Source organism: Hypanus sabinus, chromosome 7 (assembly GCF_030144855.1).
Source record: "Hypanus sabinus isolate sHypSab1 chromosome 7, sHypSab1.hap1, whole genome shotgun sequence".
NCBI lineage: Eukaryota > Metazoa > Chordata > Chondrichthyes > Myliobatiformes > Dasyatidae > Hypanus > Hypanus sabinus.
In genome coordinates this window covers 100,200,017-100,222,146 of record NC_082712.1, presented here as the reverse complement: position 1 = coordinate 100,222,146, position 22,130 = coordinate 100,200,017, and the positions used below count along the sequence as shown (strand labels likewise).

The window sequence follows — 22,130 nt, the reverse complement described above, 5'->3', positions numbered from 1 at the left end:
ACTGGAGAGGGATAGCAGACTCAGTGGCAGAGTGGCCTCCCATACAACAACTTCCAATTCACTCTCTCTGACCACCCCCACCCCCCTACACAAACTTACCCTTTGTCCGGGCTGTTCTGGCTCAGCACCTTGTCCTGGTCCTGGAGGAGAAGCAGAGGCAGTGAGGGGGGGTGAGTGGAAGAGGGGTGTAGGGAGAGTGGAAGGGATAATGGGGGAGTGAAAAACTTCATATGGATGGGGAGAGGGTAGAGACCCTTATCTGCCCCCTCCACCAGGGTCACCCAATCCCGCCTCTTCTCACTGATCCTCTCTTGACCTCACAATCTGCCTCATTACGATCTTGATGGTTTACCTGCGCTGCACTCTCTCAGTAACTGTTAAACTTTATTCTGCACTCTGGTATTGCTTTACCTTGTTCTGCCCCAATGCTCTGGGTAATGATCTGATCTGGATGGACGGTACGCAGACAAGCATTTTGCTATCTTGCTCCTTCTGACAATAATATCAGCGACAGTATCGATGGTTCATTATGTATGGAGTTGTATGACGTGGGCGGTCATGGACTTTCCATGACCCTGATCGTTCATGGTAAATTTCTCTACACAAGTGGTTTGCCATTGTTATCTTCTGAGCAGTGTCTTTACAAGACCGTTATCAATACTCTTCATGTAACCTGTACTTGTGATCTGCACCAGCTACTTGTACGACCATCCACCACCTGCCCTCATGGCTTCACGTGACCCTGATTGGGGGCTAAACAGGTGCTCCACCTTGCCCAAGTAGAGGGACGGAGCACCATTGGTAGAGAAGCATCTGCACTCTGCCACCCATACCTGGAGTACAGCAACCACATAACGTTTGGATGATCGATGCTCTGGGATGCCCACGGTTCCAGCTGCCATGCTGTCGGAAAAAGAGGTCCTGCAGTCTGCAGACACCCTTTCCATCTCTTGCCCCCCCCACCCAACTGTTGAGTGGGGACTCACCTGGTGTGTGTGCGTGTGGCAGTTTCGTGGGGTGGACTGATCTCGTCTCACCTCCTCCCCCTCTCCATTCAAACTGCTGTCGATGATGAAGTCGAAGTCCTGGTCCCCTGCAGTAGGAGAGGAGGCACGATCAGCGGTTGGAGGCCGGCCACACAGAATGGGGGGGGGGGGGGCGGGGGAGAGAGAGACCACCCAGCACTTGGGGGGGGGGCTCTACATAGTCACAGGATCCCAACTACAGTGAGATTAAGTGGGGGTGTAGGAAGAGTTACACCAGTGGGTGGAGACAAGGTGTGCAGACCGAGTCGCGATTCATTGGATTCCAGAGACATCCGGAGCCTGGGACAATGGCATTCCCGGTAATCTGCCCTCACACACATTAATGGGGAGGTGAGTCTGTAGTGGGGGGGGGGGGTGGGAAAGAAGAGGAAATCCAGGTAGAGGGATGACCCCCATCCTTGTAAGGGGCAGGACTAACTCGGACACACAAGAGATTCAGCAAATGCTGGAAATCCAGAGCAACACACTCAAGATACTGGAGGAACTCGGAAGGCCAGGCGGTGTCAATGGTGGAGAATAAATAGTCGAGGTTTCGGCTGGAACCCCTCACCAGGACCGACTCAGAGTGTGTGAGGAATTCACACTGGATCATCGGGATAAACAAGCTAGTCAGGGGCTGGGACCCAACTGGACTCCAGGAAGGAGGAGTGGATGCAATTCTTACTGAATGCATGGAGAGACAGGATAGTCAGTCTTAGAGAGGACTAGCACAGGAACAGGCCTTTCAATCCATCAAGTCTATACTGACCAACAACTTAACACCAATCCCCATTTTATTCTCTCCCATATACCCACTGAGCTCCCCCCCCCCCCCCCCATTCTGTCACTCAGCCACACACAGGGGAGTGATTTACAGCCCAACTAACTCACCGATGCACACGTTGTTGGAACATGGGAGGGAAGCAGAGCCCCCCCTCCCCCGGGGAAGCGCGGGCGGTGACAAGGACAGCAGGTAAACTCTCAACAGACAGTGTGGAGCTCAGAGCAATGAGACAGCAACACTACCCGCTGCACCACTGTGTCGCCAACTCTCCCTCAGCACAGGAGGTGCCTGGACAGAGACAGCAGTGACAATGTGTCCAACCTTCCCAGTTTCGAGGAGAAAGGCCCAGTTCCCCCCACCCCCGGCTCCCGTCTATCAGAACCAGGATAGGACCCAACCCCCTGACACATTCTTGCGGTCAACGTCAGCTGTACTCCCCCGAGCCGGCATTGATGGGGCTGGGTTTAACCAGGGCTCAGTTAATGAGGGACCCACACAGACAGTGTGGAAGGCCAGGATTGACCTGGGTCTTGCTTCTACCAGCTGTGTCCTGGTCCAATGCTCCCCAGAGATGGTTTGAGAAATAAGGTGGTGGTCCCAGGTAAGCAGGGTGGGTGCCCAGGGGAATGGATGAGAAGCAATGGTCTCACTCTGCCACCTCCATCACATAACTACAAGGGGACAAGGGGAATGGAGTAGAACAGAGAACTCAGTGCTACCAGCACTGATGGTCAAATAGCACGCGGAGACGCACCCACCTGTTGTGCCATTTTCCATGCGGCGGGTGGGCTGGCTCTCCCTCAGCAGTCTTTGCTCCCGGGAAAACTCCCCCATCCGCAGGGACAGGTCCGAAAACTCGTCCGTCAACTGTGGAGGGATGTGATCCGTGAGATACCAGAGAGCACGGCACCCCAATGCAGCCGGAGACCCGCGCACGGCGCCCCGCCTGCTGTAACCCATAACCCGTGTAGACAAAGCGGGAAGTAGATACAGTGGCCAACACTGTGACACAGACACACCTTCCCTCTCCAGAGGGCCGGGGGAAATTCCTGAGCAGTCCCACATGCCCCCCTTCCTGCAGATGGCCCGACTCCCCCACCTCCCCACCACCCTAACCAGCTTCGTGTCTGTGCATGGGCAGACTCACTCACCTCGTTGCCAGACCACCGCTTGCTGCCGCTGTCCACGCTGTGGAATCCCGAGTCCAGGCCACTGGGCTGACGACTGGGGCAAATCTCATCCGACAGGCTGTGGGCACAGGGCAGGAGTCAGACCAGGGGTTGGGGGAGATTCACAGCTCGTCCAACAGGCTGCAGGCACAGAGGGAGGAACCCCCATCCCCCAGTCATGTTCTGGGTAAATACTCACGAGGTGACCTCGTCTGGCTCAGTCTCATTCCCCTTCTGGCCCTGCTGCCCTCCATAACCCTTCACAACCTGAGCCTCTGTGCTTCCCTCCACAACTGAATCCTTGACTATCTTGATGGGGAGCACCGTCACTGTGGGTCAGAAATACCTTCTCCCCCTTGCTGACAATCAACACCAGTGCGCGTGCTCACCCACTGCTCTACTCCCTGTACTCCCAGCTCAAATGCCATCTACAAATTCGCCAACGTTGGCAGAATCTCAGATGGTGACGGGGAGACGTACAGGATTGAGGTTGATCAGCTGGTTGAGCAGGTTCACAATAATGTCCATGCACTCGATGTCAGCAAGACCAAGGAATTGACTGTAGACTTTAGGAAGGGTAAGGCGTAGGAACACGCACCAGTTCTCATCTAGGATCAACAGTGGAAAGAGTGACCAGTTTCATTTCTTGGGTGCCAACATCTCTGAGGATCTATTCTGGGCCCAACTTATTGATGCAATTACAAAGGCACATCAGCAGCTATACTTCATTGGGTATTTGAGGAGACTTGGTATGTCATCAAGGACTCCAACAAATTTCTACAGTGGAGAGCATATTCTGCCTGGTTACATCACTGCTTGGTATGGAAGTGCCAATGCACAGGATGAGAAGCTTCAGAGGGTTGCAGAGTCATCATAGACACAACCCTCCCCATCACTGAGGCCATCTTGAAAAGACGATGCCTCAAGAAAGCAGCATCCACTGTGCAGGACCCTCACCACTGAGGACATGCTCCCTTCTCAAAACTACCATCAGGGAGGTGGCACAGGAGCCCGAAAACCCAACAGCAACACTTCAGGAATGGCTTCTTCCTCTCTGCCTTCAGTTCATGTACACTTCCTCTTTTGCAGTATTTATATTTTTGCAACTTATTAATGTGATGCGTGTGTCATTAGGCTGCCACGTGACTGACTGTGTGTCAGAGACAATAAACCGGATTCAGGTTCCACTCTCTTCCTAGTTTCTCCCATCCTAAAATCTCTTGTGATTTTCCTTCACCTTGTCAGCCAATTATACTTACAGCCTGCTTTTTGCTGTCCATGTTTTTGAAGAGAACAAGCACCCCTCCCCTCCATATATCCATTCCCGAGCCCCGATCAGGAGCCTACCCTCACCTGGAGCTGAAACCTGGGGGGCGCATGGCTCGATCCAAATCGGACAGGTCCGGCACAATTTTACATGCTTCGATGTTCAAGTATTTAAATATATGGATCTTTCCTTTAGTGCAGACCTGAAAGACATCAGAGGAGCTTTACACACATCATTAACTTACAAGGGGTAATAATAAAGTCAACAGATTTGGCAGATGCTGGAAGCCTTGAGCACACACACAAAATGCTGGAGGAACCCAACAGGTCAGGCAGCGCCTATGGAAGGGAATGAACAGTTCATCAGGCTTAGCCTGTTCGTTCCCCTCCACAGATGCTGCCAGACCTGCTGAGCTCCTCCAGCATTTTGTGTGACTTACAAGGGGAGCAGTCACACTTCGGCTGCAGGAGGCAGGTAACTGGGTGACTGTCAAGAGAGGGAAAGGGAATCGGTGGACAGTGCCAAGTACCTCTGTGGCTGTTCCCCTCAATAACGGGTACAACACTTTGGATACTGTTAGGGGGGAGATGGCCCACCAGTGGAAAATCACATTGACCAGCTCTCAGGCACTGAATCCGGCTCGGAAAGGAAGCGGGGAGAAAAGGGTGAAAGGGATTCAGTTGTTACCGGAGGAGATTCTGTGGTCGTGAAAGAGACTCCGGGTGGAATGTTGCCTGCTGGGTGAGGGTGAGGGTTAGCAGACAGAAGTTGTGATTCACATTGGTACAAAGACATGGATAGGAAAAGACAAATAGGGGACAGCTATGAAGCTGAAAGCAGGACCTCAGTGGAGAGTCTGCAGTTGCCTCACATTCAGCATAGCCTCCGACAGGGGTAGGAGCAGAAGGCATGGGAAGTATTTAACCGGGGCAAGGGTAAGTTAGGGTGCTGTAAGGGTAAGTTATGAGAACATTGGTAGTGTTAACTGCGAATAGGTGTGATCAGGGAAATGTATGACAGAAATGTGGAGCTTGTTCAGGGAGCATTTGCATGGGGTTCTGGATAGGCAGGGAAAGGATGGTAGGGTGAAGGAGCTATGGCTGGCAAGGACTGCTCAAGAGGAAGACAAAGCATATTTAAGGTTTAAGAAGCAAGGATTAGACAGGGATCTATTGTTACAAGGTCGCCAGGAAGGAGCTGAAGAATGGACTAGAAGAAGCATTGAAAGCTCTTGGCAGGCAAGATTAAAACAAGTCTCAAGGTGTCCACAAAGAACAGGGTGACGACGAGAGTCAAGGTAGGGTTGACTGGGGAGAAAAGGTGATTGGAGATGGAGATGGAAGGAAGGGGACATCCTTGATGAATACTTCAGTACTTTCCTACCAGTGAGAGGGACCCTGATGAATGTCGGGTCAGCATAGAACAAACTGATACACTGGAAGATAGCAGCGTGAAGAGAATGTGTTAGAACTTTTGAGAAAACATTAGGATAGGAAAGTCACAAACAAGGGAAAATCTGCAGGTGCTGGAAATCAAGGTAACACACACAAAATGCTGGAAGAACACAGCAGGCCAGGCTGCGTCTATGGAAAAGACGTTTTGGGCTGAGACCCTTCATCAGGACTAGGACCCTGGGACTGGACGTGATACTGCGGGAAGTGAGAAAAGAGACTGCTGCCCCCTGGGTAAAGACCTTTGCTTCCTCACTGCCCACAGGAGTAGTACCAGAGAATTGCAGGGTAGAAAATGTTGTTCCCTTGTTTAAGAAAGATTACAGGGAAATTCTTTGGACTCATAGACCAGTGAACCTTACTTCAGCAGTAGGCAACCTATTGGAGAGGATTCAGAAATGGGTTTTATGAGCATTTGGAGAAGTATTGTCTGATTAGGGACAGTTGGCATGGCTTTGTGAGGGGCAGATCATGCCTCCGAAGTCTAACTGAGTTTTCTAGGAGGTGATATAACAAATTAATGTCAAGTGGTCATATGGATTTTAGTCAGGCATTGGACACGGTCCCCATGTAGAAAGTCATGAGGCAGGGGACGCAGGGAAACATGGCAGTTTGGATTCAGAACCGACTTGTCCACAGAAGGCAGAGAGTGGTAGAAGATAGAATGTATTCTGCCTGGGAGTTGGTGATCTGTGGCGTTTCACTGTTCTGGCACCACTACTCTTTGTGATTTGTATAAATGACAGATGAAGTGGAAGGGAGAGGGATAAGTTTGCAGATGCTTCAAGTGTTGGAAATGTGGATGGTTGACAGATTTAAAAAGGGCATAGAAATGATGCAGAACTGGGCAGAGATGGAGTTCACTCTCGGAAAGTGTGAAGTGATTCACTTTAGAGCAACGGTTCCCAACCTTCCTTATACCATGGACCAAAAACCATAATGCAAGGTGTCCTCAGGGTGGGAACCTCCTGCTTCACAACATTGAGTTTAAAGGCAGAACATGAGGTTAATGGCAAGATTCTTAGTGTGGAAGAACAGATGGATCTTAGGGTCCTTCAAAGTTGCTACAGGTTGCTCGGTTGGCCAGGGTGTATGGAGTTTTGTCCTTCATCGTCAAGGGACTGACCTCAGAAGCAGTGAGGTAGGGTTCCGTCTCTATCAGACCCTGTTAGGCCACATGGAGAATTGCATCCAGTTCTGTTCATGTCACTGAAGGATCTGAAGGATTTAGAGAGGGTGCAGAGGAGATGTACCAGGATGCTGCCTGGATTCGAGAGCACGTCCTATGAGGATAGGATGAGTAACCAGGGACTTTTGCCTTTGGCAGATGAGAGGAGTATTGAAAGAGATGTACAAAACTATAGGAGGCATAGAGTGGACAGGCTGAGACTTCCTGGGTGTTGATGGCCAATAACAGAGGACATCTGCTTCAGGTGAATTTTGGCGAGATGCTAGTTTTGTTTAACACAGAGTGGTGAGTGCATAGAACGCTTTGCCAAAGACGGTAGTAGAATCTGATACAAGAGAGAGATTGAAGAGTCTGAAACAGACATATGAACCATGGCTAAGGTTATGGGCTGTGTAGGAGGGAAGGGTTTTGTTGTTGTGGACTGGGTGTATACAGGTCAGCAGAACATTGTGCTGCACTCTTCAGGATAAAGAGCACAGCTCCCAACATTCACTCCCGGGGTGAGACAGAGCACAGCTCCTACCACACTGTCCCACCACACATTCCCGGGAACAGACACAGAGTGAATCTCCCTCCACACTGTCCCATCACACACTCCCGGGGTCAGACACAGAGTGACCCTCCCTCCACACCGTCCCATCACACACTCCCGGGGTCAGACACAGAGTGAATCTCCCTCCACACTGTCCCATCACACAGTCCCAGGGTCAGACACAGAGTGAATCTCCCTCCACACCGTCCCATCACACACTCCCGGGGTCAGACACAGAGTGAATCTTCCTCCATACCATCCCACCACACACTCCCAGGGTCAGACACAGAGTGAACCTCCCTCCATACTGTCCCATCTCACACTCCCGGGGTCAGACACAGAGTGAATCTCCCTCCACACTGTCCCATCACACACTCCCAGTGTCAGACACAGAGTGAATCTCCCTCCACACCGTCCCATCACACAGTCCCAGGGTCAGACACAGAGTGAATCTCCCTCCACACCGTCCCATCACACAGTCCCAGGGTCAGACACAGAGTGAATCTCCCTCCACACCGTCCCATCACACACCCCCGGGGTCAGACACAGAGTGAATCTCCCTCCACACTGTCCCATCACACACTCCCGGGGTCAGACACAGAGTGAATCTCCCTCCACACTGTCCCATCACACAGTCCCAGGGTCAGACACAGAGTGAATCTCCCTCCACACTGTCCCATCACACAGTCCCAGGGTCAGACACAGAGTGAATCTCCCTCCACACCGTCCCATCACACACTCCTGGAGTCAGACACAGAGTGAATCTCCCTCCACACTGTCCCATCACACAGTCCCAGGGTCAGACTGAGAGTGAATCTCCCTCCACACTGTCCCATCACACACTCCCAGAGTCAGACACAGAGTGAATCTCCCTCCACACCGTCCCATCACACACTCCCGGGGTCAGACACAGAGTGAATCTCCATCCACACCGTCCCATCGCACACTCCCAGGGTCAGACACAGAGCGAAGCTCCCTCCACACAGTCCCATCACACACTCGGGGCCAGACACAGAGTGAAACTCCCTCCACACCGTCCCATCACACACTCCCGGGGTCAGACACAGAATGAATCTCCCTCCACACCGTCCCATCACACACTCCCGGGGTCAGACACAGAATGAATCTCCCTCCACACTGTCCCATCTCACACTCCCGGGGTCAGACACAGAGTGAATCTCCCTCCACACCGTCCCATCACACACCCCCAGGGTCAGACACAGAGTGAATCTCCCTCCACACCGTCCCATCACACACTCCCGGGGTCAGACACAGAGTGAATCTCCCTCCACACCGTCCCATCACACACTCCCGGGGTCAGACACTGGTGACACATGAAGCCTGGCGCTGGTTACCTGTGCAGGTGGGGACTGTAACGGGTTGTTGTCTAGTAAGATCGTCTGCAGATGCCGAAGGTGTCGGTAGCAAACAGGAATGTGTGTGACCTTATTACAGGAGAAATCAAGTCGAACAAGGGGCAGCTCTGCGATTTCTGTGTGGAAAGAGAGAAAGAGGGGACATTAGATCTGACCTATCCCACTGGCATTCCGAACAGTATGAGTGGAATCCACATCGATGGACTGTGGGTGGGAATCTGGTGCCTACTGGGTGAACTCTCCCCACCCTGCAGGGCATTTGGATGGGAAGTGTATGGAGAGTTTCGTTCCAGGTACTAGGGAGAAAAAGAGTTTGGCACAGACGAGTTGGGCCAAAGGGCTTGTTTCGGTCCTATAGCGGTTTGTCACAAGCTGGCCCGCTCTCCTGCCAGCCTGGTCAATGCATGGACTCTAGTCCACAGACAGATCTGATGTCCCTGGACCTCTTCGACTGGATGACAGGACAGAGAAGCCCACCCTCTGTGTCCTGGAATACCCTGCCCCCCCACCACCAATAAGCCCACAGACTCGGGGCTGTGTCTCTGTCCATGTCAGTGTATGATCCACATGCTGTCACCCATATGCACCACACCATGCAGGCACTGACTGGGTGCAGCTGGGACAACTCTCTGGTGCCAGAGGCACGAGTTGCAGATTCAAATCCCTCTGGAAACATCATTGGGAGGGGAGAATCTCCTGAGGAATTCCTCATCAGGGCTGTCTGAGTGCCCATTCACCACTGTGGGGTGGACCGCATTGGGCATTATCACACCAATCACCTGTGTCTCGGCTGACCTGGCTCTCCTGTCACTGTCGGGTGTGGGATCTAGCTGTGGAGAGGGGCAGAGCCACTGTGGCACTCTGTAGTGGTCATGACCGGGGCCCTGCGATGGGCTCTGCCAGGGGAGGGGTGCCTGTTGCTCCTGCACCTCCCGCAGGCGATGTGCTTTTGGGGGTGGGGAAGGTGAAGGAAGCAAGTACAGGGATGGGAGGGGTTGGGGGAGAAGGATGTGGGGCATGGCTGGTGTGGTGACTCACCCTCTGGTAGTCGGTCCAGCTGGTTCCTTCTTACGTTCAGGTCCCGCAGTGACTCCAGGTTCCCGATCTCTGGAGGGAGCCTCTGGATCTCGTTACAGCTCACGTCCTGGGGCCAGTGGTGGGGGTTGGGGGAAAAGAGAGTACATCGATTACACCGACAAAGACCGCCCAGAGAAACTGCCCTCCCCCTTCACTCAGGGGATGTGATCCAGTGAGGTGGTGAGCACAGGGGCAGGGTCTACAGGTAGGGGGGTGGGGGTCACAACAAACTACCTCTCACTCAACACCAGTACCACTGACGGCAGACCTCAGGAAGGGAAAGTTGAAGGACCACACACTAATCCTCATCGTGGGATCAGGAGTGCCTGCCTGTCGCCATCTCTGATGATGGGCTTAGCCTATACAGTGGCTGTACTTCATTGGGAGCTTGAGGAGATTTGGTTTGGCCAGCAAACTTCTGCAGCTGTGCCTCAGGGAGCATTCTGACTTGCTGAATCATTGTACAGAGGCTCCACAGTGCAGGACTGGAAAAAGCTGCAGAGGGTTGAAAACTCAGTCAGCTCCATCGTGGGCACGGGCCCCCCATTATCCAGGACATCTTCAAAGAGGCAATGCCTCAAGACAGCGGCATCGATCATCAAGGACCCCCATCACCCGGGACATGCCATCCGGAGAGGACAAACAGTCAAAGTTTTAGAACAGTTTCTTCCCCTCTGCCATCAGGTTTCTGAACAACCCACGAACATCACACCACTCTTTGCTCTCTGTTGACCAAGGCTGGGGACACAACACGAGGACGGCAGCCCCTCCCCCAGGGGGACCACAGACAAGGTGAACTTACCAGCTCCCTGAGCTGCCGGAAGCAGCCAATGTCGGTGGGCAGCGAGGAGAGTTTGTTGTTGCTGGCGATGAGCACCTTCAGGGGTAAGCAGCACAGGTACGCGGGCAAGGCACAGAGCTGACAGCGACTGTGGACAGAGCACAGAGGAATAAACTGCAATATTCCTCCTGCACTCACACATCAAAGGACAAGAATCAGGAACTCTGGCTGATTCCCTCCAACCCCAGGGTCACTGAGCAGTCTTGGGACAGGAACCCTGGCCAATCCCCTCTCTCCAACCCCAGGGTCAAAGGGCAGTCTTGGGACAGGAACCCTGGCCAATCCCCTCTCTCCAACCCCAGGGTCACTGGGCAGTCTTGGGACAGGAACCCTGGCCAATCCCCTCTCTCCAACCCCAGGGTCACTGGGCAGTCTTGGGACAGGAACCCTGGCCGATTCCCTCCAACCCCAGGGTCACTGGGCAGTGATGGGGACAGGAACCCTAGTAGAATCCACCCCCTCTCCTAATGCAGGAATTGTTGTGCAGGGAAGTGTGGGGGAGGGTGGGAAGGTAACATGATACAACAGGCGGTGATTGTTGAGGTACAACACAACACTCAGCTTTGTCACCACCACCCGACAGCCCTGGAGAGGGTGCGGAGGGATTTCACAGCTCAGCAGGGCGTAGCCACAGAGACTGTTTACGGCATTGCTTTCCTCGCAACAATGGGAGATTTAGCAAAGATGACGAAAGCTTGGGAGAGTGAATATGGGAGGCGTGTTTCTCTAGCAGGGAGGATAAAGCATGGGACAGAGGTGTAAAGTATTTCCTCAAGGATTCTGGGCAAGATGACAAGGATGTAATGAATCTAGAGATTTTGTGTTTCATATTCTGTTTTTCTGCTCTTTTTTGATTTAAGTTGCTGTTTGCGCGATTTGTTTTTTCTTGCTTTGGGGTGGGGGGAGCAGGGGAAGTTGATGTTTTTCTGTGAATGGTGTCCTTGTTTCATGACTGCCTGTGGGAAGACAGATCTCAGGGTTGTATACTGCATACATACTTTGATAATAAATATACTTAGAATCTTAGAACCATCAGACACTAAAGTGCAGTCAGTGTCTTGCACACTTGGTAACATGTGCAAACTCTAACGAATACACTCGTCCATACCATCACAATGTGATTGTTCTGGAGCAGGCACAGAAGTTGTCTGTCAAGTCTGAAAAGCTGTGGCAGGGAGGAGTACTTGGGGAGATTGGAGACATTGGCTACTTGCTTGGAGACAGATCTCACGGTTGTATATGACATACATACTTTGATAATAAATGTAACTTGGAGTTTCCTGTGGAGTCCAGAGGGAACTGGACTGAGCTGAATAGGACTGTGAGGAGAACAGCCGGGACAACAGGAAGAACCTTGTTCATCTGCTGCTTGTCCTTCCTAATATTAAAGGCCCGTGTTGAATTTCTGCTGCTGTCTGTTCTGCAAGGAGTTTGTACATTCTGTGACCGGTGGATGCTCCAGCCTCCCTGCGCATGCCGATGACGTGTGGATCACCGACCACTGCGAGTTATCCCAGGGAGGATGGCTTTGTCGGCAAAGCCGATGGTAATGGGAATGAGGGGAGTGTAAGGGCCAGTACAGACCCTGTGGGCTGAGTGGCCTGTTTCCTTGCTGTGGAAGACTCTCTGCTGGAGGGAGGGGTGGAGCCAGCACGGGGTAACAGGAGGTGCTTACCTGACGTTGAGGTAGGTGAGTGACTGGAGGTTGGTAATGGAGGAGGGGATGGTCCGCACACAGTTGTGATAGAGGTTGAGCAGCTCCAGCGACACGTAAAGGCACACTTCGTCCGGAACCTCCGACAGCCTGTTCTTCGATAGGTCTGCAGCAGAGCAGTAAAGGGCCCACTGGGTGTCAGAGGCAACCTGCATCTCCCCCACTCCCATTCAGCCTGCTGATCAAACACTGTTCAAATCCCCCCATCCATACACGACGCACTCCCTCGAGAAACACTCCTCTTAACACCACAGACTGTCAGACACAGGAGCAGAATTAGACCCTTTTCCCCCTCCTCAGCCCCACTCCCCAGCTTTCTCCCCATAACCTTTGATGCACTGTCCAATTAAGAATCTATCAAGCTCCGTCTTAAATACACCCAACAACTTGGCCTCCACAGCTGCCTGTGGTAGTAAATTCCACAAATTCACCACCCTCTGGCTAAAGAAATATCTCCACATGTGTTTTAAATGGACACCTCTCTATCCTGAGGCTGTGCCCTTGCCCTAGACTCCTCCACCATTGGAATCACCCTTTCCACATCTACTCTGTCCAGGCTTTTCAACATTTGAAAAATTTCAATGAAATCCCCCCCCTCATCCTCTAACTTCTAGCGAGTACAGAACCAGAGCTATCAGCAGAGTACAGGAACAGAGTTCCTTGTATGTTAACCCTTAATTCCCGGAATCATCCTTGTGAACCTCCTCTGAACCCTCTCCAATGCCAACACAGAAGAGGAGCCCAAAACTATTCACAATACTCAAGGTGAGGCCTCACCAGTGCCTTATAAAGTCTCAGCATCACATCCCTGCTCTTGTATTCTAGACCTCTGGAAATGAATGCTAACTTTGCATTAGCCTTCCTCAGCACGACTCGACCTTCAAGTTAACCATTAGGGTGCTCTGCACAAGGATTCCCAAGTCCTTTTGCACCTCAGAATTTTGGAATTTTCTCCGTTTAGAAAATAGTCTACACATTTATTTCTACTACCAAAGTGCATGACCATGTATTTTCCAATGTTGTATTTCATTTGCCACTTTCTTGCCCATTCTTCTAATCTGTCTGTCCTTCTGCAGCCGACCTGTTTCCTCAATACTACCTGCCCCTCCAGCAATCTTTATATTATCTGCAAACTTGGCAACAAAATCATCTATTCCATCATCTGAATCATTGATATACAGCTTAAAAAGCAGTTGCAGCACTGACCCCTGCAGAACACCACTAGTCACTGGCAGCCAACCAGAAAAGGAATCCTTTATTCCCACTTGCTGCCTCCTACCAATTAGCCAGTGCTCTAAACATGCCAGTAACTTTCCTGTAGTATCATGGTCTCTTAACTTGGTAAGCAGCCCCATATGTGGCACCTTGTCAAAGGCCTTCTGAAATTCCAAATTTACAAATTCCACAGCATCACCCTTATCTATCCTACGTGTAATCTCCTCTAAGAATTCTAACAGGTTTGTCAGGCACCATTTTCCCTGAAGGAAACCATGCTGACTTTGTACTATTTTGTCCTGTGCTGTCCATAACCTCATCCTTAACAATCGACCTCAACATCTTCCCAACCACTGAGGTCAGGCTAACTGGTCTGCACTTTGTTTTTTGCTGCCTTCCTCCTTTCTTAAAGAGTGGAGTGACATTTGCAATTTTCCAGTCCTCTGGTACCATGCCAGAGTCTAATGATTTTTGAAAGATCATTACTAATACCTCCACAATTTCTACCGCTACCTCTTTCAGAACCCCAGGGTGCAGTTTATCTGGCCCAGGTGACTTATGTACCTTTAGGTCTTTCAGCTTTTTGAGCACCTCCTCCCTTGTAACAGTAACCACACTCACTTCTTTTCCCTCAAACCTTTCAATACCTGGCACACTGCTAGTGCCTTCCACTGTGAAGACTGATGCAAGATACACATTTAGTTCATCTGCCATCTCCTTTGCCCCCGTTATTATTTCTCCAGCGGTTCTATATCACTCCTTTCTCTCTTAATTTTTTAAATTTTTTTTACATACTTGAAAAGGGTTTTCCTATCCACATTGATATTATTCATCTTTTCCCTCCCAATAATTTTTTCAGTTGCTCTCTGTAGGTTTTTAAAAACTTCCCAATCCTCTTTGCTTTGGTGTATGTCCTTTCTTTTGCTTTTACAATAGCTTTGACTTCCCTTGTCAGCCACAGTTGCACTATTTTACCATTTGAGTGTTTCTTCATTTTTGGAATACATTTGTCCTGCACCTTCCCCATTTTCCCAGAAATGCACACCATTACTGTTCTGCTGACATCCCTGTCAGCATCTCCTTCCAATTTACTTTGGCCAGCTCCTCTCTCACACCACTGTAATTTCCCTTACTCCACTGAAATACTGCTACATTAGACTTTCTTTCTATCAAATTTCAAGTTGAACTCAATCATACTGTGATCACTGGTTCCTAAGGGTTCTTTTACCTTAAGCTCCCTAATCACCTCTGGTTCATTACATAACACCAATCCAGTATAGCCGATACCCTAGGAGGCTCAGTGACAAACTGCCCTAAAAAGCCATCTCTTAAGCTGGTCAAACTCATTCTCGAGATCCATTAACAACCTGATTTTCCCAATCGACCTGCATGTTGAAATCTCCATGACATTACCCTCTTGACGTGCCGGTTCTATGACCATAAGCTATCGGAGCAGAATTAGGCCATTTGGCCCATCATGGTTGCTCCTTCTTTCCCCTCCTGTTGTAATCTGTGGTCCACATCCCAGCCACTGTTGGGAGGTCTGTATATAAATGCCTTCAGAGTCCTTTTACCCTTGCAGCTTCTGAACTCAACCCATAAGGATTCAAAATCTTCTGATCCCATGTCACATCTTTCTACTGATTTGATGCCATTCTTTATCAGCAGAGCCACACCTCACCCTCTATGCCTACCTTCCTATCTCTCTGATATAATGAGTAACCTTCCACTTCCAACTGCAACCATCCTTCAGCCATGATTCAGTGATGGCCACAACATCACACCTGCCGATCTGTAATAGTGCAACAGGATCATCCACCTTTTACTCCGTGCATTGAGATATACCACTTTGAGTGCTGTATTTGCAGTCCTTTTTGATCTGCATCAGTGATGCATTGATACTCACCCTGCTGGCTGCAATTATGTCCAATTATCTGCCTGTCCTTCCTGACAGCCTGACTGCATCCTATCCTAAATCCCATAACTCAGGTACCCAGCCCTACCCCACTCCATGCCAAATTAGTTTAAACCCTCTCCCACAGCTCTAACAAACTTGCCCATGAGAATATTGGTCACCCTTGGGTTGAGGTACAACCCGTCTACATTGAACAGGTCATACCTCTCCCAGAAGAGATCCCAGTGATCCAAGAACCTGAAGCCCTGCCCCCTGCACCAACTTCTCAGCCACGCATGAATCTGCCAAATCATCCTGTTTCTACCCTCACTGTCACGTGGCACAGGCAGCAATCCAGGAATTACTACCTGGGAGGTCCTGCTTCTCAGTTTTCTGCCTAGCTCTCTAAATTCTCTCTTCAGGACCTCTTTGCTTTTCTTCCCATGTCATTGGTACCAATATGTACCGAGACATCTGGCTGCTCCCCCTCCCTCTCCAAAATGTTGTGGACGTGATCAGAAACGTCCCTGACCCTGGCACCTGGGAGGCAAAGTACCATCCTAGTGTCCCGTTCACACCCAGAGAATCTCCTGTCTGTTCCCCTCACTACTGTATCGAGTCCCCTCTCACTACTGCTCCCCTCTTTCCCTTCTGCATCACGGATCCATGGTCAGTGCCTGTACCCAGTTGCCATGACATTCTCCCAGGAGGTCATTCCCCACAAAAGTATCCAAAGCGGTATACAGGTACTTGCTTTTGAGGGGAATGGCCACAGGGGTGCTCTGCTCTAACTGCCTGTTTCCATTTCTCCTGACAGTCACCCAGCTACTCGTCCCCTGCAACTTCGGGATGACCACTTCCTTGTAACTGATTGATGATCTCCTCACTCTCCCGTACAAGCTGAAGGTCATCCAGCTGCTGCTCCAGATCCCTAACGTGGTCTGCAAGGAACTGCAGCTGGATGTGCTTCACACAGCCACTGTACAGCCCCTCCCTGTGGAATCACCTCCTCTCCTCCACGTTCAGCTGAAACATACCCCCCCCACAGCCTGTCCAATCATCCCCTCCCTGCATTGAAAGCATCGGTGCTGTCCATATCCACCACCCTCCCCTCACACAACCCCTCCCTGTCCAACCTCACCCTCCCCTACACACAACCCCTCCCTGTCCAACCTCACCCTCCCCTTCACACAACCCCTCCCTGTCCAACCTCACCCTCCCCTTCACACAACCCCTCCCTGTCCAACCTCACCCTCCCCTTCACACAACCCCTCCCTGTCCAACCTCACCCTCCCCTTCACACAACCCCTCCCTGTCCAACCTCACCCTCCCCTTCACACAACCCCTCCCTGTCCAACCTCACCCTCCCCACACACAACCCCTCCCTGTCCAACCTCACCCTCCCCTACACACAACCCCTCCCTGTCCAACCTCACCCTCCCCACACAGCAACTGTGCAACCCCTTCCAAACCAATTCACTACACCTTTGCCCAACTGCCAGATGCCCCTCACTATCCTCTCCCTGTGCAGCCACTTCCTCCCATCAAATATCACCCCTCCTCAGGCTCAGGGGAGGGCAACAGTGACACAGGGGGTGAGGGTGGGCATCAGTGACATGAGGGGGCGGTGGGGTTGGGCAGTGGAATTGAGGAAGAGGCAGAGGCAGTCAGGACTTGAACGTTACTGTTGGAGGGACAGAGGAAAGCCTGTCCTGCACACTGTTCACACAGATCAGAGCACCGGAGAGGAACAAGGAAAACAATAACAGAATGAAGTGTTACCGCCAGTGCTGGTAAACAATATGCTGCAAAATGTGGGGGCATATTCAGCCCTCATACGAGGGGAATGTCAACAGCATTTTGATACGAGCTGCAGAAACGTATAAACTCAGTCAACTTCATCATGGGCACTCGCCTCCCCAGCATCCAGAACATCTTCAAAGGAGCGGTGCCTTAAAAAGGGGCATCCAAGAACCCTCATCACCCAGGACATGCCCTCTTCTCACTATTACCATCAGGAAGGGGGTACAGAAGCCAGAGCACACACACTCAACAACTCAGGAACAGCTTTGCCATCCGATTTCCTACCCTGGTGACTGAGTGAGTGAGCACACACACACACACACACCCCTCCACCCGTGCACACACACAGTCACTCACAGGTTTTATTACTATCAAACAGAAGCTGCCCTTCAGCATGGTGGTATGTGCTTCAGGCTTTTGAACGTTCTGCCTGAGGGGGAGAGCGATGTCTGGGGTGGGTGAAGGTCGGCTGCTTTACTGAGGCAGTGAGGGGGAGACGGAGTCCGTGCAGGCTGGTTTCCACTGATGTGTGCTGGGTGGTGAGAAGAGCCTTGGCCGGGGCAGGAGGAAACCACAACCTCTGTCACCAGAAGCGCAACCACAGAACGGAGGGGAACGGACAGGAAACACGCTGTCCTGCCGGACTCTGGCAGCTCCCACAGGCCAGTGATTCACAAGTCCACCCCAGAGATCCTCACTCCAGGGGCAGATACACAAGGAAAAGTGGAAGAGAGGGGAGGAGTGGGAGATCAGAATGTCAGAGATCGGGGAAAGGATGCCATTTGGCCCCTTAGCTTTGCTGCAGGATCACAGCCATCCCCACACTCTCCAATTCCACACTGTCCCGATAGATCCAGTCACCTGTTAATCTTTTCGGAAAGAACAGCAATCCTATCCCCACAACCTCTGCTCCAGGTGAGGCCACTTCTCCTCTTCAGAACTAAATGGCCACCCCCTTATCCTGAGAGTGATCCTGGATCCAAGACCACCTCAGAACCACCTTTCCCTGTACCAGCATGTCTACCCTAGAGGAGAGCTTCACTCTGTCTGACCCCGGGAGTGTGTGATGGGACGGTGTGGAGGGAGATTCACTCTGTGTCTGACCCCGGGAGTGTGTGATGGGACGGTATGGAAGGAGCTTCACTCTGTCTGACCCCGGGAGTGTGTGATGGGACGGTGTGGAGGGAGATTCACTCTGTGTCTGACCCCGGGAGTGTGTGATGGGACGGTGTGGAGGGAGATTCACTCTGTGTCTGACCCCGGGAGTGTGTGATGGGACAGTGTGGAGGGAGATTGACTCTGTGTCTGACCCCGGGAGTGTGTGAGGGGACAGTATGGAGGGAGATTCACTCTGTGTCTGACCCCGGGAGTGTGTGATGGGACGGTGTGGAGGGAGATTCACTCTGTGTCTGACCCCGGGAGTGTGTGATGGGACGGTGTGGAGGGAGATTCACTCTGTGTCTGACCCCGGGAGTGTGTGATGGGACAGTGTGGAGGGAGATTGACTCTGTGTCTGAACCCGGGAGTGTGTGATGGGACAGTGTGGAGGGAGATTCACTCTGTGTCTGACCCCGGGAGTGTGTGATGGGACGGTGTGGAGGGAGATTCACTCTGTGTCTGACCCCGGGAGTGTGTGATGTGACAGTGTGGAGGGAGATTCACTCTGTGTCTGACCCCGGGAGTGTGTGATGGGACAGTGTGGAGGGAGATTGACTCTGTGTCTGAACCCGGGAGTGTGTGATGGGACAGTGTGGAGGGAGATTCACTCTGTGTCTGACCCCGGGAGTGTGTGATGGGACGGTGTGGAGGGAGATTCACTCTGTGTCTGACCCCGGGAGTGTGTGATGGGACAGTGTGGAGGGAGCTTCACTCTGTCTGAACCCGGGAGTGTGTGATGGGACAGTGTGGAGGGAGATTCACTCTGTCTGACCCCAGGAGTGTGTGATGGGACGGTGTGGAGGGAGCTTCACTCTGTCTGACCCCGGGAGTGTGTGATGGGACGGTGTGGAGGGAGATTCACTCTGTGTCTGACCCCGGGAATGTGTGATGGGACAGTGTGGAAGGAGATTCACTCTGTGTCTGACCCCGGGAGTGTGTGTTGGGACGGTGTGGAGGGAGCTTCACTCTGTCTGACCCCGGGAGTGTGTGATGGGACGGTGTGGAGGGAGATTCACTCTGTCTGACCCCGGGAGTGTGTGATGGAACGGTGTGGAGGGAGGGTCACTCTGTGTCTGACCCCGGGAGTGTGTGATGGGACAGTGTGGAGGGAGTGTCACTCTGTGTCTGACCCTGGGAGTGTGTGATGGGACGGTGTGGAGGGAGATTCACTCTGTGTCTGACCCCGGGAGTGTGTGATGGGACAGTGTGGAGGGAGGGTCACTCTGTGTCTGACTCTGGGAGTGTGTAATGGGACAGTACGGAGGGAGATTCACTCTGTGTCTGACCCCGGGAGTGTGTGATGCGACGGTGTGGAGGGAGCTTCACTCTGTGCCTGACCCTGGGAGTGTGTGATGGGACAGTGTGGAGGGAGGGTCACTCTGTGTCTGACCCCGGGAGTGTGTGATGGGACAGTGTGGAGGGAGGGTCATTCTGTGTCTGACCCCGGGAGTGTGTGATGCGACGGTGTGGAGGGAGCTTCACTCTGTGTCTGACCCCGGGAGCGTGTGATGGGACAGTGTGGAGGGAGGGTCACTCTGTGTCTGACCCCGGGAGTGTGTGAGGGGACAGTGTGGAGGGAGGGTCACTCTGTGTCTGACCCCGGGGGTGTGTGATGGAACGGTTTGGAGGGAGGGTCACTCTGTGTCTGACCCCGGGAGTGTGTGATTGGACAGTGTGGAGGGAGGGTCACTCTGTGTCTGACCCCGGGAGTGTGTGATTGGACAGTGTGGAGGGAGATTCACTCTGTGTCTGACCCCGGGAGTGTGAGATGGGACAGTGTGGAGGGAGGGTCACTCTGTGTCTGACCCCGGGAGTGTGTGATGGGACGGTGTGGAGGGAGGGTCACTCTGTGTCTGACCCCGGGAGTGTGAGATGGGACAGTGTGGAGGGAGGGTCACTCTGTGTCTGACCCCGGGAGTGTGTGAGGGGACAGTGTGGAGGGAGGGTCACTCTGTGTCTGACCCCGGGAGTGTGTGATGGGACAGTGTAGAGCAGGCGGTCCCAAACTTGGGTCTATGAACTCCACGGTTCATGTAGGGTACCATAGTTTAAAAAAGGTTAGGAAAAGAGAGCTTCCTAACCTTGAGAAGGTAAGGAACTCTGTGCATCCAACATGCTGAAGTGTGGAAATTCCCAAAGGAAACATTTGAGTCTTCCTTGCAGAATACAGACATGGCAAACTTGCAACAGCACTTTCCAAAGGAATAAGAATTGATATCAGTTGTGGAATGGAGCCTTTGCTATTTTAGAGCAGTTTCCCTCTTTGTGACACCTTCTACCCTACTTCCCAGGAAGGACACGCATCTCTGAACAAAGCCTTCACTCCCACTGGCTGTGATCGAAGGTTAGACTCAGTGGATGTTGGCAGTTGTCCCAAATATCAAGGTCAGGGGTTATACAACTCCTCGCTGTTGGATAAATATGTACATTCCTCAGAGGGTCTCAGTGATCCTTCCCCTCTCCCGGGGTGCTCGGCGCTAGCACAGAAGCTGCCTTTGTTTATGGATAGTCAGCAGACACAATGATCCCTTGAGGCTGAACCGGCCCAGAGCCAGGCTCCATCACCGCTCAGAATCTCCGCAACAAGTCCGGCCTCCTCCCCAGAGCACACGCAGTGAAGAAAAGCTCTGATCTTAGGAATACAGCAGTCATACACAATTAGCTCCATGAGACACCAAGAGTTCACCCCCCCCCACTGGAACTGACCACCATGACACAGGCCAAGCCTTAATAACAACACAACAGCTTCTTCCCTTCTACCATCAGAATTCGTAACTGTTCCTGGTTTCATTTTGAACAATCTACAGCGGAATTCGGCCTTTGGGACCACTGCATCTTAGCCCAATTAAGCAGATGCCCCAATCGGCCAAAGTTTCATGGAAATAGTATAAAGAGACAAAATACCATTTAATTGAGGAAAAATGTATTGAAATGAAATACAGAACAAATTAGAACACTACCAATGCTACTAAAATACTATAAAATTGCATTAATTCCTGATAGTTACAACATTGAACATAGGAATGCTGTGCCAACCACGTAACCTGCTGTCGAGACTGCCTGGTTATGCTGGTGATTGACTGCAAATGAACAACCTCATGCAGCTGATGGACTGCCTTCATACAATGCTTCAGCCAATTACATCCTTCATTTTTATTGAAGCACTCAAGATGATTGGAATCAGGTTTAATATCACCACGTCGTGAGATTTGTGGTTATGCGGCAGCAGTACAACATGATACATAATAATAAAAACCGAGTTAATGTAAATCTTTAACTTTCTAACGATAGTATAGAAAGAGAAAAAAAATCATGAGGTAGTGAACATTGGTTCAATGTCCATTTTGAAATCTGAAGGCGGAGCAAAGAAGCTGTTCCTCAATTGCTGAGTGCGTGTCTTCAGGCTCCTGTACCTCTTCCCAGACGGTTAACGATACTTTCAGTTTGTTTGCAGTTCCTAACTTGAAGTACTGAACCTGTTCCATTTTCACTCCCGGCCTTTTCTGGCATTTCCAAGCCTGAATGCTTGAAACCACAGTGAGCAAATCAGCTCAGAATTGTCTTATTACTCACCAACGATCAGTAACAAAATCACTGCTTTTTGAATACAAACATGAAAGTGACACTATTTAAAA

General features: G+C 51.5%; 1 protein-coding gene across 4 annotated transcripts in view; it reads right to left on the bottom strand.

Annotated features, from left to right (window-relative positions):
- Nucleotides 1-22,130, bottom strand: part of lrch4 (leucine-rich repeats and calponin homology (CH) domain containing 4) — a 71,177-nt gene that overhangs the window by 19,667 nt on the left and 29,380 nt on the right. For all 4 annotated transcript variants that reach the window (XR_009513252.1, XR_009513251.1, XM_059975306.1 and 1 more), the window contains exons 2-10: nt 12,387-12,531; nt 10,673-10,799; nt 9,832-9,937; nt 8,773-8,909; nt 4,332-4,447; nt 2,961-3,057; nt 2,568-2,676; nt 987-1,093; nt 100-140 (exon numbers count right to left, since the gene is read on the bottom strand). Coding sequence is in view for 2 of the 4 variants with exons in the window: in XM_059975306.1 (XP_059831289.1) it covers nt 100-140; nt 987-1,093; nt 2,568-2,676; nt 2,961-3,057; nt 4,332-4,447; nt 8,773-8,909; nt 9,832-9,937; nt 10,673-10,799; nt 12,387-12,531 (985 nt within the window). In the remaining 2 variants the exon portion in view is untranslated. The remainder of the gene's footprint in view (nt 1-99; nt 141-986; nt 1,094-2,567; nt 2,677-2,960; nt 3,058-4,331; nt 4,448-8,772; nt 8,910-9,831; nt 9,938-10,672; nt 10,800-12,386; nt 12,532-22,130) is intronic.